Below are 18,040 nucleotides of genomic sequence, written 5' to 3' on the forward strand. Positions count from 1 at the left end.
CCAATAGCCCAGGCTACTGGCTCGCATGCCAGCAGCACTCGAGGCGTCGGGGAGTGAGGTTTACCAACGTTCCACAAGCACAGCTAAGCTAGCTGGCATCCGTTACACTAGGCTGGAGCTAAAAGTGGTATCACCAGACTCAGAGAATGGCTGGAGGAATTAGGGGTTTGCACCGCGTGTCATCAGATCTGGACGTCGCCATATTGGAGATACTCGCCTCATAAGAAAGCATTAGGCACTGAAGTAAATCCCTAACATTGTCAAGGAAAATGGTTAATTATTGCTGTGTTTTAGGTTGTACCAATAGGTCAGACTGTGAAAAAAAAACATCTGGTGTAGGTATCGACTTCCAAAAGTTATTAAAAAACCAGGGAGAAAGGAGATAATGCCAGAAGTTATCAGAAGAAGGCGGGCGCTTGTGGTTGAACTTGGTACTTCGTCTCCCTCACCCAACTCATATGGATCTGCACTGCCAATAAACTGTAATTTCTCGAAATATCGCGCCTTTTCTTGTGGTCCAAGTCCTGCCCTATATGCCTTTGCATCTTAGACGCATTTTGATGAGCTTTTCTGTTGTTTAGACACGGCTACCATCACGTAAGATATCCAAAGTGCATACTACTCCATTGTACTCCAATCACTGAGTATCGCCAATATGGCCACGCATGCTGGGTTACCATGGTGACCGGCCAGAACGTGACGTCCATGCAAACCCCTAAATGGAAAAAGGCAAAAATCAATTGTTTAACTGTATAAGTGAGAAGGTTAGGGATGAATGGCACAGAGGTCAATGGAAGTGGTTATCAGTTTGGTTACTCATTGACCCACTGTGTCAATAAAAAATTTTCCGGAAATAGCCTCATGATAACGAGGACAATCATTTTCTCAAGAAGTTGCCAATTACTGTTCTTCAGAACCAGGGTTGCAAACAATAGTATTCCATGACACTCAAACTCCCATATAAAATGTCTGCTAGAAAGTAAAGCATTTCACTCCTGAGGTTTCACTGCTTGACCAGTCACTTGTTTCTTCAGCTCACACAGAAGAGGATCGATCCATCTTCTCATTTGGTCCATAAAGGTAAGTCATTTTCAGTTATATTGTTTTGTAACCCGTATCAGTGAAATATCTCCCTCTCTTTTCCAAAACTAGTGCAGTGTCCGTTCAAACATGCCATTCCTGAAGAAAACCCGTAGCTCAATTACATGCCCACAGGTATGCCTGCTTTAAAAATAGGATGATAGGGAAACATCATTCCAGCTAAGCATTCAATAATGAAAACTGAATATTATATATTAGCCTATAATTAATGTGGCCTCTAATACATTTAGGCATGGCTGCATGTGACATTTCTACAGATCAGAATGGCATAAGGCTAACAACTGTTTTGAGTTAAGTGTGTATAGCGTACTGAATACCTTCCTAATGCTATTCGAAGCGTCAGTTTATTGCACTTTTATTTTGAGTGGTCACTACATACCAGTGTTTGTTGGCGTGTAGTTGCAAAATCCGCGTAATCATTTTATGCAAGCAAACTGCATACAGGGAGTCTTTATTGTTGAGGTCAGACATGATAATCATCTTGCATCTTAACCCACAAGCGGTTCCCGAGTAATTCGTTTTTTAAATTGCGACTATCATCAAAGTGAGACCTAACAGAGCCTAGCAACTGTCAGTAGGCCTACACGATCCATGGGCTGGAGCTCCCCTGAAACTGGTCCCCTTGGAAACAGTGCAGTGCAGCGATAAACGTCCTATGTAAATAAGCATATTTTGAAATATGCATTCAAACATCTTCAAAATCGACACCTGTGGAAGCGTGGGATAGGCTACATTTCAAAGGCTGTCTTTCTTTCTTTCTTTCTTTCTTTCTGTTTTTGTTAACTTGTGGAATAGTGGAATATTTTTTGTTAACTTCTCAGTTGAAGTGAATTATTATTACACATTGGTGGTTTATTATTATTATTATTACACATTTGTTGAACCATGGTACCATTGTACTAATACCAATACTAATACTAATACTAACACCTTTGTGCCTTTATGCCACGCGCGAGCCACATACGAAATCTTTGGTCAGTCTGACAAACAGTCAGCGAGATATGCGTGCCACAGACACACAAACACACAGACACACTAGACGTTTCTTGCTTTATAGATAGATGTTCTATTTTGTTTATGTTTGGATGTATTCATACATTACTTTTTCTTGGGTGATCGTATCTGAAAATTAACAAAATGTATTTCAGGAATAAAGTAAAAATGTTGACCTACACACTGAGTCTGTATACTGGTGGCCGGGTTTTTGCCGAAACCATCTACAACGTCTATGTTCTACTCCACGGGACTGAAGGAGTGAGTGAGAAAGTTAAAGTGCATGGTAGTACTCTTCATTCCAACAAGGTGAGTCTATTTGTGCAATGAATTGTATATGCCGTAATAAAAACATTTGATGCTTTTTAGATTAGATTAGATTAGATTAGATTCAACTTTATTGTCATTTTGCAGAGTACAAGTACAAAGACAATGAAATGCAGTTTGTGTCTAACCAGATAGGCAAAAAAGCAGAAAAGTGCAATGTGATATACAATGTATAGACAGGTCAATAAATATAGTTCAGTGTAGGCAGTGTATGTGGTTTAGAGTAATAAGAATGAGATATAAATATGTGCAGTGTATTAGCATTATAAGAGCAGTGTAAATGTATTATGAACACTTGTGTGAACAACATGTACAGATATGTGCAATGTAGTAGCAGTGACATTATAATAGTAGTAGAATAATATAGAAGAATATATGTATGCATGTACCGGTATGTATGTATTTGTGTGTGCGTGTGTGTGTGTGTGTATCAAAATCCTTAGAATAGCTGTTAATTCCATAATATCAATGCATTGGGAACACTGCAAATTCAATTTCAAATCAAAACATGACCAAAATTGATCAAGTTTGTGTTATACCTTTACGGAAGGGAAGAAAAAGGAATGTTAGGCTGTTCAAAAAAATAGCAGTGTTTGCATTTTTCTTTACAAACTCAAACATTTACTGTATGAACTGAAAAATGTCTCAAGATTTTCCTTTACTTTGAATCACTGCACTAATATCTAGTTGCATTATCCATTATTTCTGAGAATTGCTTCACATCTGTGTTGCATGGAGTCGACCAACTACTGCCACCCAGAGATGGCAAAAGTACTCACTTCCCATACTCAAGTAGAAGTATAAATATTTGTGTTAAAAATACTCTGATAAAAGTAGAAGTACTGATTTAACTTCTTTACTCAAGAAGTACTCAAGCTTAGAAATGTACATAAAGTATAAAAGTAAAAGTAGTCTTGTGAATAACAGCCATTTTATTTTTTATGCAACGGTACCTAGACCATACAAATGTTACTACAGTGCAAGAGTGCCAGTCTCTCTTTTTAAATCTTCCTGTAACATGTTGGGCCATTTCTCCCCCCCCCCCCCCTCCCAACATGGAACTGCCTACTTCAGATGGCAGTGTGTTCTTTTGGCCTACCATCAAATGCTGGACATCTTTAGAAAGCTAAGATCCTGTAGTTTCTTAGGAAGTACTGGCACAGAGTTACAGAGGCTAGAATATTGTTTTTTCTCTTTCTGCTGGATAACAAGTATCTCTGAACTGACCACATTTCAGCCCTCTAGGTCACTTGATATGATTTTCATTATGATTTTGCATTTCTGGGTTTTGCCAGACAAATAGGTCCAACACCACAGTATGAGAAACATCCCCATAACATGCACCACCATGCTTTACTGTCTTCAGTGTACTGTGGCTTGAATACAGTGCATGTGCAAGGGTCCGGTGCCATGTGCTCCTTTGTTTGTTCCCCATGTGCTTTGTGTTTACCTGCCTGTCACCTGTCTTTGTCTCCGCCCCATCTCCTTATTTGGTCTGTGCTTAGTTTTCCCTCCTTTTCTCTTTCCACACCTGTTTTCTGTTATTGTCTTGTTGGTCTCGTCCAGTCCTCTGTCTTTCTGTTAATTAGTCTGTTAGTTTAATTATGGTTTCCACCTGTCTTGTTTTACCCTGATCATTGTCCTGTGCCCTGTTACCCCTGTGTATGTAAACCCTCTGTCTCCTCTCAGTCTCAGTCTTTGTCGGTTATTAGTCTTATTGTGTTGTATTACACACGGTTTGTCCAAGTACAGAATAAAGAATCTTGTAAATTCCAAGGTTGTGGTGCCTTGCATTGCGTTTCGGCTCAGCTCTCCCCAGCTTACCGTGACAGCATGCGGGTCGTTGGACAAACTGTCTGCGGCCAGAACGCTATACAGTTGAGAAGAGAGAGAGAGAGAGAGAGAGAGAGAGAGGGAGAGAGAGGGAGAGGGGAGAGGAGGGGTTGTATGGTGTGGCAGATGAAAAGTCCATGACAGCACTATGCTATAGCATAAGGCATGGTGAAGGGTAGTCAACACTAGCACAGGTATGGTCAGTGACCACCGTCGCACGCATGACTGGGGTGCCAGTCACAAGAGGACACAGCAGGGTGGTACATTCCAAAAATGCCTGAGGTGGTTGAAGTTTTTGAGATTCTTGGGATTACAAGAAGTCCAATATTATGTGATCGTAGCGGTCTAGGTGGGTTGTATGGGACTAGGAGATCTTTAATATATTCAGGTGTCCGGCCATTCATGGCTTTGTATATTGAAAGTAATATTTTTAAGTCAATGTGACTTTTAACAGGTAGCCAGTGTAAAGATGCTAGGATGGGGGAAGTATGTTGTAATATGTCTAATCATGCAGGTGACTCCATGTCATATCCATTGCACTGCTTCACTGGGGGACCTTGTCATGGTGGAAGTGCACTCTGACGACAGGCTCTTTGAAGACCAGTGGTTCTGTGACAAGATCTCTGTTAAGGCACCAGAGGGTGAAGAACTTCTGTTCCCGTGTTACCGCTGGCTTAGCTCCAAGGCAGGGCTGTATTTAAGACCTGCTTCAGGTAAGACCCATGTTTATTCTTTATTGCCATGTTATCATGTTATGGTATTTTGTTGTACTATAGAATATAGTGCTGAATCACTGCTGAATGTTCCATATAAGATGATGTGCTTAACCCTTGTAAGGTACCCCCCCCCCCCCCCCCCCCACAAACACATATTACATATGAGGTCAGGTCTGCAAGTGTAATAATTGTAGGTGCTATCTTAACTGTGTCCTCATCCTAACTGGGCCTGGTGTGTGTGTGTGTGTGTGTGTGTGTGTCTGTGTGCGGAAGTGTTCTCTTTCTGCACCTGCTATTCCCACACAAAGTCACAAAATTGTTACATTTAAATCACTTTCACCTGTTCTGATTAAGTTCTAAGAAATAGTCACCCATAATTATCAATCAAGTTTTAAATTTTTTCACCTTTTTATAATGGAATTTCCTAATTGTCTCACAAAAAACAAAAATGATCATATGATAATAAATGTGATTATTACCATATGTAAATGGCAAATACGAACCATAAATTATGTCTATATCATTGGTAATTGAGGTAAAGTAAACATATGTTAAGTATTTTTACATACATTCTTATCCACCAGACCTGGGAACATGTGCTGTGTAACAAAAATAATATTTTATAACATGTTATGAACACCATACAAGGGTTAAAATTCTACCTGGCACAGAACACATTTCTTTTCATCACCCATCATTTTATTGCATTCTACCTTGAGAAAGCGACTCGCAAACACATTTCTGGCTCGATTTTAGGACTTTCCAGAATATTATGGGTGCCACTCAATAACTCAATGTGTCCAGTAATCAGTGAATAAGCTTGTCATTCACACATAGAGACCTTGAACTTAAAAACCGAAAAGCAGACCTAACGACGTGACTGAAATTATGTGTCCTTTCATAACCAGTAAAAAACAGCATGATTTCTAAAATCATCCCTGTGTCTTTGACCTTCAAGGCAAATTGCCATTCCAGGATACTCACCCGATAGCCTATAAACAGAGGCAGAGACAACTGGACGAGGCTCACAACCACTTCAGGTCAGTCTATTGAGAGATCTCTTTAATAAATGGAAAAGGCTTGCTCTCTGAAGTGCTAAACCAACATATACTTTGCACACTGTTCTTTAAATGGTGAAATATATTTAGTGAAGGGAAAGGGCTGTGATTGTTCTCTGTTTCCCTGAGTACAGAACACTCACAGAGCTCATGTCTCTATTAGAATTGGAAACGGTCAAGGCCGGTGAGGCCAGGTATAGACTGCGGACCCAAAAGAAGACTCAGAGACAGAGGATAGATTAAATGTAGACAAACACAAACTCTGCAGATCAGGGAGAATCATTAGGTAACAGAAAAGACAAATAGGCAACTCAAAAAATGTCAAAAACCACAGTGGAGGTACAGGCAGGGTCCAGTCAGACCGCCAAAGACAGAGAGGCAGAGAGGTCTGTGTATAGTTAGGCAGATAAATACACAGGTACCTGTAGCCTTTGGCCAGAAAAAAACAGTTACTCCAACAGGAGCAGGACCATTTGCAAGAATCCGCTCTGAAAGCCACAATAATCTGGCAAAGGGTAGGTTGTACCAACATGGATTAAGTTTTAACCTGGATTAAATCAAGGTTTTTCCATTAATGAAGTTTAAAGTTAATCAGGTTTACATTTAAAGCTTGGTTGATGCAACCCACCGGTCAAGGTTTTAATCACAGGTGAAGGTTTTAATCATCGATTTGTTAAACCAAGCTTAAAATGAAGTGGTGCAACATAGCTCAAATTAAATTAAAACCTAAATCTACAAATCCTTGATTAGGCCTAAACCAAGAATAATTTAATCCTTGGTGGTGCAGGATACGTTGGTATGTTCCTCCTGACACGGCCGAGGCTAATGAGGAGAGTGGCAGCAGGTGCAACAGATCAGGCACTGGAGATTGAACCCCTCCCAGGTATGACAGGTCACAGACTAGGGAGTGGTGTTTCTGGGCCGGACCGTGACAGAAACAGACATTGCATTGCAGAAACGCTTGACGTCCTTTAAAAATGGACACAACTGTTATCATCCAGAAGAGCTGTTGTTGTTATCCACAATAGCTTTCTTTTTTTTCTTTCTTTTTTTCCAAACATATTAACAAGACCCAACTAAGTGTAACAGACATGGATCGTACAGTACACAAAGACTATTTGAGATTATTGAAATTATAGATAGAGCATGTGAACACAAACAACATGAAACAAATAAAGACAGTATTTGACAAGACAATACGCTACAGGGGACAGATTACAATGGGGGTGGAGGAGGGGCGTGTGTGTGTGCATGAATAGCTATGTCCGTGCATGAAGGTGTGTGTGTGTGATGAATGTTTCTGTGTTGAAATGTTAAAATCCACAATCCACAGCTTTCTGTCCGGTTTAAGTCGCTGTGACATATGTCTTAAATCGCATACTTCTGTACTTACAATACCTAATATTAGTGCACATGTACATTCACTTGTGCACTAATATTGGGTATTGTAATTACAGATGTATCCGGTTTGTGACATGTCTCTGTTGTGTGTCCACAGATGGCGTGTATACACTGAAGGTTTGCCTCAGACAGTCGACGCTGATTCATTCTGCCAACTTCCTGCAGAGGTCCAGTTCTCATTCACAAAATTTGTTGAGTTTTTCTCCACTGCAGCCCTCGAGTAAGAAACCATCCTCAGTCATACTTTTTCTCAAGACTCATGTAACCTTTGCCTTGTTCACCCGGCGGCCAGAACGAGGCTACAGGGGACACTTGCCATTACACCTCAGTCTAGCAGATGGCGGTAATGCACTCTGTTTGCAAACTGCCAAAAAAAATAGCTCAGCGAAAAAGAAGAAGGGTTCGCTGGCCTGTTCTTCTTCTTCTTCAGTCAGTATTTTTTGGCAGTTTGCAAACGGAGTGCATTACCACAACCATCTGCTGGATTCTGAACTTAGCCATTTTTTACCGATTCTTCCATAGCTCTATTAGCGATAGCAACTGCAATAAATCACTTCTTTTAACCCATCTACAAGGCTAACAAGAGCTCCACGCTTCATCGACAGTGTAATTAGGTCCTTAAAATTTAAAACGAGGCACTGGCAACATTGTATGTGTGCTGAAAGAAGACAGTTTATACACACACTACATGGAGTAACTTTTCCACTTGCTACCGCTGCGTCGATAGATAGATAGATAGATAGATACTTTATTGATCCCCAGGACATTGAAGATTTGAAGGAACTTCAGTGATTTGGGAAAAGTAATTAAAAAGTTTTTAAAAAGTTTTTTGTATGTCCAAAGTTTTTTATTTAATTTTTCTGAAGTGTTTACAACTTGGTGTTAACTAATAATTGTTGCAAACTGGAACCCAGCAAAATATTAGTGGATTCCTAGAACCACACACACGTCAAGTTAATATTTTTGAAGTTGAATAATTTTCCTAAATTCTTCACAACTAGTGAATATGTAAATCAATGCTTGGTGACACTGTTGGGGGAAAAAAGTTTTGACTTCTATTTTTGAAGTTGTAGGCTACAGGTGATGAGAACATGAAAGCACAGGTTGACATAACTGTCTTTTGGGCCTCGTTTCCTGACTGATGGGTTTTTCTGCAACACAGCTTGATTAAGCTTTAAAGTTAACTTCCTACTGAGCAGGCTAGTTCTGTGGCATAAATTACCATAGTAACCATGCTGGGATTCACGTAAACCACACTAAAATGAGCGAGACTTATCTCTCACTAAAATTAATATAAATATAAGACAGGTTTGGCATTCAGCGAGGTTGATGGAATACTCCCCAGCAGGTGGTTATGAAAGCACAGTGTCCAAGCAGGGATACTGACAAGATTTCAGAAATGGGCAGTAATTTTAAAACTTTTCAAAACATAACTTTATTCAAAGCCCTTTGGACAGTGTGTCTTATGCTGCATTCCAGACACCTCGGAAGTCTCGGAAGTAGTTGGATTCACTCGGAAGTAGTTGGATTCTCCCAATTTCATTCCAGACAAACTTGGAGCAGTTGGAGGTCAAACATTCTGACCTCCTACTGGGAAAAAGTACAATAGAACACCACTTGAGTTATAATTTCTGAACTCGGGGTAAGTCGATCTGCCCCAACTGGAGTTCGACCTCAGACATCCAAGTTGTCTAGAATGCAGCATAACTACCTTTTTTTTTAAGTATCTAATGTAGTTTTGGGTGTTTTGGTGAATCTAGAAGTCACAAAATATTTATATTTTACCCTGCCATTGTAAATTGTTCCATTGCCATTGTTCCTTCTGTAGATTATGTGCACTGGGGTTAAAGAAGTATGAACATTGTACCAAATCGTGGAGAAGCTTGAGCAAGCTGGAAAAAATGATGTCAGAATCCTTTTCACCCAGCCAAACCTACGGTACTCACCATAACTTGAAGGGCAGCTGAGTTGCTTTTTTTTGCACATCAAAAGCACTGTAGTGTTTTTTTTTCTGACACAGCATGTCTTGCAGAATACGTCCTGAAGCACTGGAAAGAGGATGAATTCTTTGGCTACCAGCTGCTGAATGGTCTTAACCCCATGATGATCCAGTGCTGCTCAAAACTGCCCGAGAACTTCCTCGTCACAGAGGAGATGGTCAAAGACTCTCTGAATGGGAGCAACCTGGAGCATGAGATTGAGGTAGGTTATATACTGTATCAACAAGCAAAATATTAAAGATATAAAGACTTGTGAGATGTAGAAGCTTGGAGCAGGAGATGATGGTATGTGTTTATCAGCAGGTTACAGTCATGACCTCTAAAGGCTTCAGTGCTTTAGCAGTGCATGTAATCAGCTAATCATGCACATAGCATATTTTCCTTTAAGGTGTTACTAAGAGTTTATACATTCACAGTTCCTAAAACAAATCTTAAGGGTGTTTAAACATCCCTATAGGACTCTCCAAGGCAAACACATAAAATTGTAAAAATTACACTGGTCACAAACACTCAATTCTATATTTCAGATATAATTAATCACACACAATATTGTTCACTCCATGATTGTTTTGGTGAATCAATTTACAACATATTCAGAATGAATTAGGATTAACAGAATAGAGTGAGAATTGGTGGATGTATTAATGTATTTCCCATTTTAATCTGCCTCGCAATCCTATAGAAAGGGAACATCTTCCTGTGTGACTACAAGATTTTGGATGGGCTTGTGGGAAATGTAGTCCATGACAGGCAGCAGTATCACACCGCTCCCCTGGTCCTCCTCTACTGCAACCCTCAGGGTCTGATGCTGCCCATCGCCATACAGGTAAACAGTTTGCATTTATTTTACCTTCCTTATCCATGATATTCATCAACCGACACATTTCCCATGATTCATAACGTACAAATTACTCTATACTCTTCACTATTTACAACTTCCGACTCCATGTATAAAACACTCCTGCCTTAAAAAAATTCCTTTAACTTATTTGAGTTGTTTGTACAACCAGCCATGGAAAAAGTTGAACCTGAACTCATTTTTACTCATTTCCACAGCATTCACTGTCGACAGCTGTTAATGTTACCGAAAGTTTAAAACAGTATTGGTTGTCATGGCGGTGCACATACTGTAGATCACTTATGAATAAGGTGCTTGAGCATCTGACGAGAATTGAGCATCTGACTGTCTTTTATACTTTTTTTTCTTTACTGTCTCTCTCCCCACTGGTAAGTATTTGGTGCCATGTACAGACCATTTTTGTAGAGAGAATTACCGTACTTTACTTCTAATTGCAATTCATCATGACAATCTTGCAGGATTTCATTCTGATGCATTCCTTTTGTCCACTTGACTGTTCTGCTGTTATTCAAAGTATGATCAGAGACTTTCTAATGAGGAGACACAGCACTCAATAAATCCTCCATAGAAATGCATGGGGTTAGTTTGTAACGCCAATATGGCAATTGTCTACACATATCACACCCCTTCCTTGGCAAAACGTTGACATGTGAATACATTGAGCCAATCATATGGTGTGTTGTGAAGACATCGTGCCAATCATGTGTTGTGATCTTGCCTACTGAAATGGATGCCTGATGAGTGCCCAAAAAGCGTTGCAATATGGCCGCCGAGTGGACCGAAATTGCCTAAAAGGACTTTGGTATGATAGGTATACTGTATGTAGGCTAAAACTGGAGTAGCTGCCAATATTTAATTGGACTAAAAATGGCAACAATTGGACCCAACAGTGTCTTCAAGATCGAGAAGACCCTGTTGGGACAAAATGTTGTCGTTTTTTAGTCCAATTAAATATTGAGAGCTCCAGTGTGCGTGGACATTTATCTTCTTTTCATCCTAGCTGTACCTTTGTCCTGCAACTGGCCTAACAACAGGCGGGATTTGCACACAACTATTCTTCTATGTGATTAAGATCTTTTTAGGGTCGCATTCATTCATCAGAATGTTGGTTCCAACTTCATACTTTCACCACTAACATGTATGTCTCCCCTACACAGTTAGGGCAAACCCCTGGACCTGAGAACCCCATCTTCCTGCCCACCGATCCCAATCATGACTGGCTGCTGGCTAAAATCTTTGTGCGGGCCGCAGAGTTCAACGTGCACGAGTCCGACTTCCACCTGCTGAGAACTCACCTGCTATGTGAGGTGTTCACCATGGCAACATTACGGAACTTACCCTCCATACACCCGCTCTATAAGGTATAACACCTGGAAAACGGGTGGGGAATCATGGGAAACAATCTAATCATTGAAAGACTATCGGTAATTGTAGAACATATTCATATGTGCATTTATGGATTCCCCCCCCCCCCCTTGCAGCTCATCTTTCCGCATATCCGGTACACGCTTCACATCAACATCCTGGCCCGGAATCAGCTGATATCTGAAAATGGGGTCCTTACCAAGGTATGTACATACAGCATTATTCAACAGGCATTAACGATACAGTCCTTACGTTTAATCCAATATAGGGCAATTCCATGGGAAATTACATTTTTTGTAACATCCATAACGCCAATAAAATGTGATGGTATGGTATGATGTGAATGATTTACATGAAATTTGAGCATTTGCTATTTTTGGCTGAAGAATGTAAATGAGAAAAAATGCACAAAAAATGAATGTTATCATTCACATCATACAAATGCCAAGGCATTTCACTGGCGTTATGGATGTGACAAAAAGTCAATTTTTCGTGGAATTGCCCATAATTGTTTTGTTTTTTTCAGTTCAGCATGTCTGTTCTTACAGCGCTCTGTAAATGGAGGGGAAAAAATCATAGCTTGGACTAATCTCTATCATATACCAGCCAGTCAACAACAGAGTGTTATGTTGGAATAGCTGTTGAAGTCATATCATCATAACAGTATTCTTGAGTTTAGTTTTAATTTGCCCTAGCAAATGTATTATAACAAGTGACTTGCCTTACAAACACCAGCAACAGGCACTGAACCTAGCTAACCAGATATATATATATATATATATATATTAAATATATATAATATATATATAAAATATATATACATATACTTACTATATATATATATATAGCTAACCAGATATATATATATATAAATAAATATATATAATATATATACATATACTTACTATATATATATATTATATATATTTATTTATATATATATATATATATATATATATTTATATAAATAAATATATATAATATATATACATATACTTACTATATATATATATATATATATATATATATATAGCTAACCAGATATATATATATATATATATATATATATATATATATATATATATACTTACTAGTGGGCAGCCGTGGCCTACTGGTCAGCGCTTCGACTTGGAACTGGAGGGTTGCCGGTTCGAACCCCGACCAGTCGGAAGCGGCTGAAGTGCCCTTGAGCAAGGCACCTAACCCCTCACTGCTCCCCGAGCGCCGCTGTTGTTGCAGGCAGCTCACTGCGCCGGGATTAGTGTGTGCTTCACCTCACTGTGTGTACACTGTGTGCTGAGCGTGTTTCACTAATTCACGGATTGGGATTGGGATAAATGCAGAGACCAAATTTCCCTAACGGGATCAAAAGAGTATACTTATACTTATATCGTAAAATTGTTAAAAACATGCGCAATGACGCTTTGACCTCATGGATAATTCAACCTTTTCATTGTTTGTTAATTTACTTTGGCGGGGCATTTCTATCGGATTAATGGTGCTCTGTTTTGTCTCTGTTAACGATACGACTCTCAGTATTCAGGAATGGGCGGAAAGTCATTGCCTGAGTTGCTGAAGCGTGCAACCTCCTCCCTGACCTACAGCTCCCTCTGTCTGCCTGAGAACATCTCTGAGAGAGGCCTGGAGGACGTCCCCAACTACTACTACAGAGATGATGGCACACAACTGTGGAACATCATCAACAAGTATGCTTACAAATTGATTAGCAAATGATAATTATTTATATATTCGTGGACCGCTTGTTAGAAATCTGAGGCAAATAAAGTTGAGGATGTTTTCAAAACGAACATAGAAAGAAAACACAAATGTTTACAGGCTGTAGGTCTAAGCCATTTGGTTGTTGACCAGTTATTTTGAAAAATGGTTTAGCCTGTTTCACTTTGGTTGGGCAATGGGCCCATACTATGCTGCTGCTCTAACACAAGGCCATGTGATTGTTTGCAGGTATGTCAAAGGAGTACTGACACACTACTACAAGTCTGATGATTATGTTCAGAAGGACACAGAGCTTCAGGGGTGGATCAGAGGCATTTTCGTATATGGGTTCTTGGGAAAGGAATGCACAGGTGAGTTTGAGGCCTTCATCATGTTCATGCTGCACATTAGTACACACTATTGAATCAAAGATCACACCCTGTGAGCCAAAGATATCCTGAATTTGGAGATATCCAAATGAGCACCAGGTATCCAAAGTGTACAAAATTAAGAATGTCTATGTGTGACTCAGTAGGGCAAGGTTACTTTTGTAATTTGTAATTATTTCTTAAATGGTAAGTTCTAATGTTCCAACTACAACCAAAGTGGTGGCTTATCTACTTGTGTCAATGTTCACTCTACTAATATGGTAAAGGTTCAGTCAGCGATCGTACACAGTTTCTCTGCAAATACTTATGGGAGGGTTGAGCTACATCTCTGGTGTTTGGTCCTTGGTTAAAATATAGTGTATGTTGTTTTGAAAAAAAGTGTCTACTAATAATTGTAAAAATAAACTTAAACATAAATAAACGCAACTTCCTGCACAATCGCTGACTGCATCTTTAAAGTGATATTTTGTTCAACATTATTTAAATGCTGTTTCCCTCTCCTTTTTCAGGAATACCACAGTCTTTTAATACAGTGACAGATCTCATTAAGTTTGTCACCATGGTGATTTTCACTGCGTCAGGCCAGCATGCGTCGGTCAATAGCGGACAGGTAATTTAACAAGACTGAAATTATGATGCCGTTCTTTTGTAGTGCGTCTAACGTTCTTATGTCAAATTCCCCCCAGTTTGACTTTGGCGGCTGGATGCCCAACTTCCCTAGTGCACTCAGAAAGCCCCCTCCTAAGGAGAAAGGCCAGACCACGGAGGACACCATCATGGAGACCCTGCCTGACAAGGGAACGACTGTGAACATAATGGCCATCCTGAAGCTCCTTAGCAAGGATTCTTTAGACCATGTGAGTCTCTTTGTACTAGATCTGAGCCACAACTACATCTGACTAGGTATGATAGTTCAGTAATGCTATTGTTTGAAAGCACTTTTGTACCTATCATACCTGCAAACTATCAGTTGTTTCTGAGGGCGGGCTTTATCTCTCACACTTTCTGTTACACATAGCCTGCCTGCTATGGCCTGCAGCAGCGATATGACCAAGGAAAAAAAGAAAATGTTAGCTAACAAACACGGGCCACATGCTACACTCTCTCTGACTATAAACTCAAGGTAAAAACATCATATTGTTAGGATTCTTTTCTCTTGCCCTCGGTGGGTTAAATGAAAGACTTGCTGAGGTGAAGTTAACAAGTGTTTACTCGCAAATTCACATTCTCGCAGCTGGCCGTTTTGAATTGCTTTGCGAAACAAAACGACTCTGCACTGAGTGCGATTGTGAATTTAGCTCGGCTTAATAGTTTAATATTGTCTTGGAAAGTTATTGCTTGTTCACGAGTTATTTAATTTAGCATTATATTTTCCATGTGTCGTGATGGTTAGACATGACGTTTCCAAGGCCAAATGTAGTTATTTGCAACAAATCTGAAAGTGAACCTAGCAAAATATTTTGACTTGCTCAGTGATAGGTGTTTAATTTGTTTGTTTTCTGTGTAGCATATAGATCATAGTTCTTGGTAATTAGCGCACAAACAAGCCAGACCTAGGCTTCTAGAGTAGACTGACATAACGCACCTATTGCTGAGACCCGCCCCTTTAGTCGGAATGTGATCATTGCAGCCTCAGTAGACACGAGAGGAGCAGAAAGCCACCAACATAACATGAGGATAGATGTATTTCTTCACAAAAAAATATCAAATAATAATGTATTGAAAAGAGGTAATAATAAACCAGACATGCTAGAACAGATACCAGAAATTGATATCCACAGTCCCTTTCTATCAACACCAGTGATTTTTATAGATAAGGATTAGGCTTTAAAACAGATTGTCAACATTATGTCCATTATGCATACATGAAGGCCAAGGTGGGCAATGTGTTTTCCCTGGTTTGAGGTAATACTGACATTTCTTCAAAGATGGCAGGTTTGAAAATATCTTCTCCATCATTAAGTTATTCAATTAGGCTAAACATGGCCTTAACTCAAAACAGCTGGTAGGCCTACTGTTATGTCATTTTAATAAGTAAAAGTGTCAAATGCAGCCATATTTAAATTGTGTTTACTGCACGTTTATTATTTATCATTTACGTGTTAAAATGGCGTCTTTCGGAAATATGTCACCTTTTTCAGCCCTTCTGAGTTTGCAGGTATGGTACCTACAGTGTAGCCTAGCAATGGGTCCATATTCACCTTTGGGTTTAGGTTACAATTATGAAAATTAGCCTACTATCTGCCCTTTGGTTTATTTACATAATGACTGTGTATAGCTGAAGTGTTTATTTAAGAGTGTTCTCAAATATTTCACAAGTAATCACAATGACTACAGGCCAAACATACCTCTGATGCTATTTAACTTTGTCCATAGTATCCCCTGGGTAAATTCCCTGAGCAATGGTTTGTGGGTGATGTTCCACACAAGTTCATGAAGCATTTTAAGAAGGACCTGGAGGAGCTGTCACACCACATTGAGAAGAGGAACGCTAAGCTTGAGCTGCCCTACATTTTTCTGAACCCCACAAATGTGGACAACAGCATTGCCATCTGAAGAATACTTTGCATTCTGCCTCTTATGGAGGAGTTGTCTCATTGTGCAAAAATAAATAAATAAATTGAATTACATAAATATTGGGTATGGCAATTCTTATAATGATTTAATATCATATTGTGGGTAATTTCAAACGGGGTAACTGTTTGATTACTTTTAGATTACTCAGTTTTTCATTTAATGTTGAAGGAACTTTGGGGTGGAGGGAGCATAGGGTGTAAGGGACTGAAGGAACATAGGATGGAGTGAACATGATGTTGAAAGAACATAGGTCGGAGGGGACACTGTGGGGGAAACATAAGACGTAAGGGACATAGGTCAGAGGGGACACACCAATTAGCACTATCCATAGTTCCTTTCTCCAAATGTAGCCTATACAATGCTACTTCTTTGATTTATACAAAAAACATATGTTCATATTCAATGCTGGAAATTACTGTATGAAGGGTGGGCCGGTGCGGTCAGAATTTTCCTGGTGGATTTTAGTGCCCCACTCCGCCCCTGGGACCAACCTTGCTCCAGCGTGGAGATCACACCACATGATTGACACAATGTCTTCACATGTTGACGCTTTGCTGCGGAAGGGGTGGGATATGTGTAGACAACTGCCATATTGGCGTTACAAACGGGCGGTGGTAGTGTAGTGGTTAAGGAGCTGGGCTAGCGTGCAGTAGCCTGAAAGTTGTCGGTTCAATTCCCGGCTTCCACCGTTGTGCCCTTGAGCAAGGCACTTAACCCCAAGTTGCTCCGGGGACAATGTGATCCCTAGTAATATAGCTGACATATGTAAGTCACTTTGGTCAAGAAGTGGCTGCTAAATGTAATGTAATGTAACAAACTAACCCCATGATTTTTATGGAGGATTTTTTGAGTGCTGTGCCTCCTCATTAGAAAGTCTCTGTCCGTAGTCCATAGTGGCAAATGTTGGTTTGCCAAATGGAGAAGGATCATAACAGCGGAAGAGAGTAAAACAACAGCTGGAACCACTGTTAGTTACTTTCTACCATTAGCCTATGGTAGTTTATTTTAACGTTCCTGTGTTTACTAACCGTAGAATCTAGAGCGCTATGCTCATTCTACAAAGTAATGTCTAGTGAGACAACTCTCTCTCGAGGCAGTGAACCGCTGCCTTCTGTTTTGAACAGAGCCATAGTGTTTAGGGGAACATAGACAGAGGGGCCATAGTGTTTAGGGGAACATAGACAGAGGGGACATAGTGTTGAGGGGAACATAGACAGAGGGGACATAGTGTTGAGGGGAGCATAGGGCAGAGGGGACATAGTGTTGAGGGGAACATAGGACAGAGGGAACATAATGGTGAGGGGACATAGAACAGAGAGAACATAATGGTGAGGGGACATAGAACAGAGGGAACAGGCCTGTGTGTTGAGAGGACATACTGTGGAGGAAACTTATATGGACAAAGATGGTACTAAGTAAGTATAAGTAAATATACTCTTTTGATCCCGTGAGGGAAATTTGGTCTCTGCATTTATCCCAATCCGTGAATTAGTGAAACACACTCAGCACACCGTGAGCACACAGTGAGGTGAAGCACACACTAATCCCGGCGCAGTGAGCTGCCTGCAACAACAGCGGCACTCGGGGAGCAGTGAGGGGTTAGGTGCTTGCTCAAAGGCACTTCAGCCGTGCCTACTGGTAGGGGTTTGAACCGGCAACCCTCTTGAATTTCCCCTTGGGGATCAATAAAGTATCTATCTATCTA

General features: G+C 40.0%; 1 protein-coding gene across 1 annotated transcript; it reads left to right on the plus strand.

Annotated features, from left to right (window-relative positions):
* Positions 1–2,262: 2,262 nt before the first annotated feature.
* LOC143118697 (hydroperoxide isomerase ALOXE3-like) lies at positions 2,263–16,314 on the plus strand. The gene is made up of 14 exons (XM_076279764.1): positions 2,263–2,403; positions 4,769–4,967; positions 5,929–6,010; positions 6,163–6,222; positions 7,527–7,649; positions 9,430–9,631; positions 10,112–10,255; positions 11,446–11,649; positions 11,770–11,856; positions 13,190–13,359; positions 13,619–13,740; positions 14,268–14,368; positions 14,445–14,615; positions 16,135–16,314. Exons 1-14 carry the CDS (start codon positions 2,263–2,265, stop codon positions 16,312–16,314), a joined length of 1,986 nt encoding a protein of 661 aa, XP_076135879.1.
* The last annotated feature ends 1,726 nt before the right edge of the window (positions 16,315–18,040 follow it).

Source organism: Alosa pseudoharengus, unplaced genomic scaffold, assembly GCF_046254945.1.
Source record: "Alosa pseudoharengus isolate Yale_2024_CS ecotype anadromous, Long Island Sound unplaced genomic scaffold, YU_APseudo_1.1 YU_APseudo_1.1_scf_1, whole genome shotgun sequence".
NCBI lineage: Eukaryota > Metazoa > Chordata > Actinopteri > Clupeiformes > Clupeidae > Alosa > Alosa pseudoharengus.

Excerpts from the sequence above, each read along its gene's own strand:
- LOC143118697 (XM_076279764.1), top strand. The coding sequence starts at position 2,263 with ATGTTGACCTACACACTGAGTCTGTATACTGGTGGCCGGGTTTTTGCC. Across the intron at positions 4,968-5,928 it reads GTATTTAAGACCTGCTTCAG|GCAAATTGCCATTCCAGGAT; the intron begins GTAAGACCCATG and ends TTGACCTTCAAG. Across the intron at positions 6,223-7,526 it reads GTCAAGGCCGGTGAGGCCAG|ATGGCGTGTATACACTGAAG; the intron begins GTATAGACTGCG and ends GTGTGTCCACAG.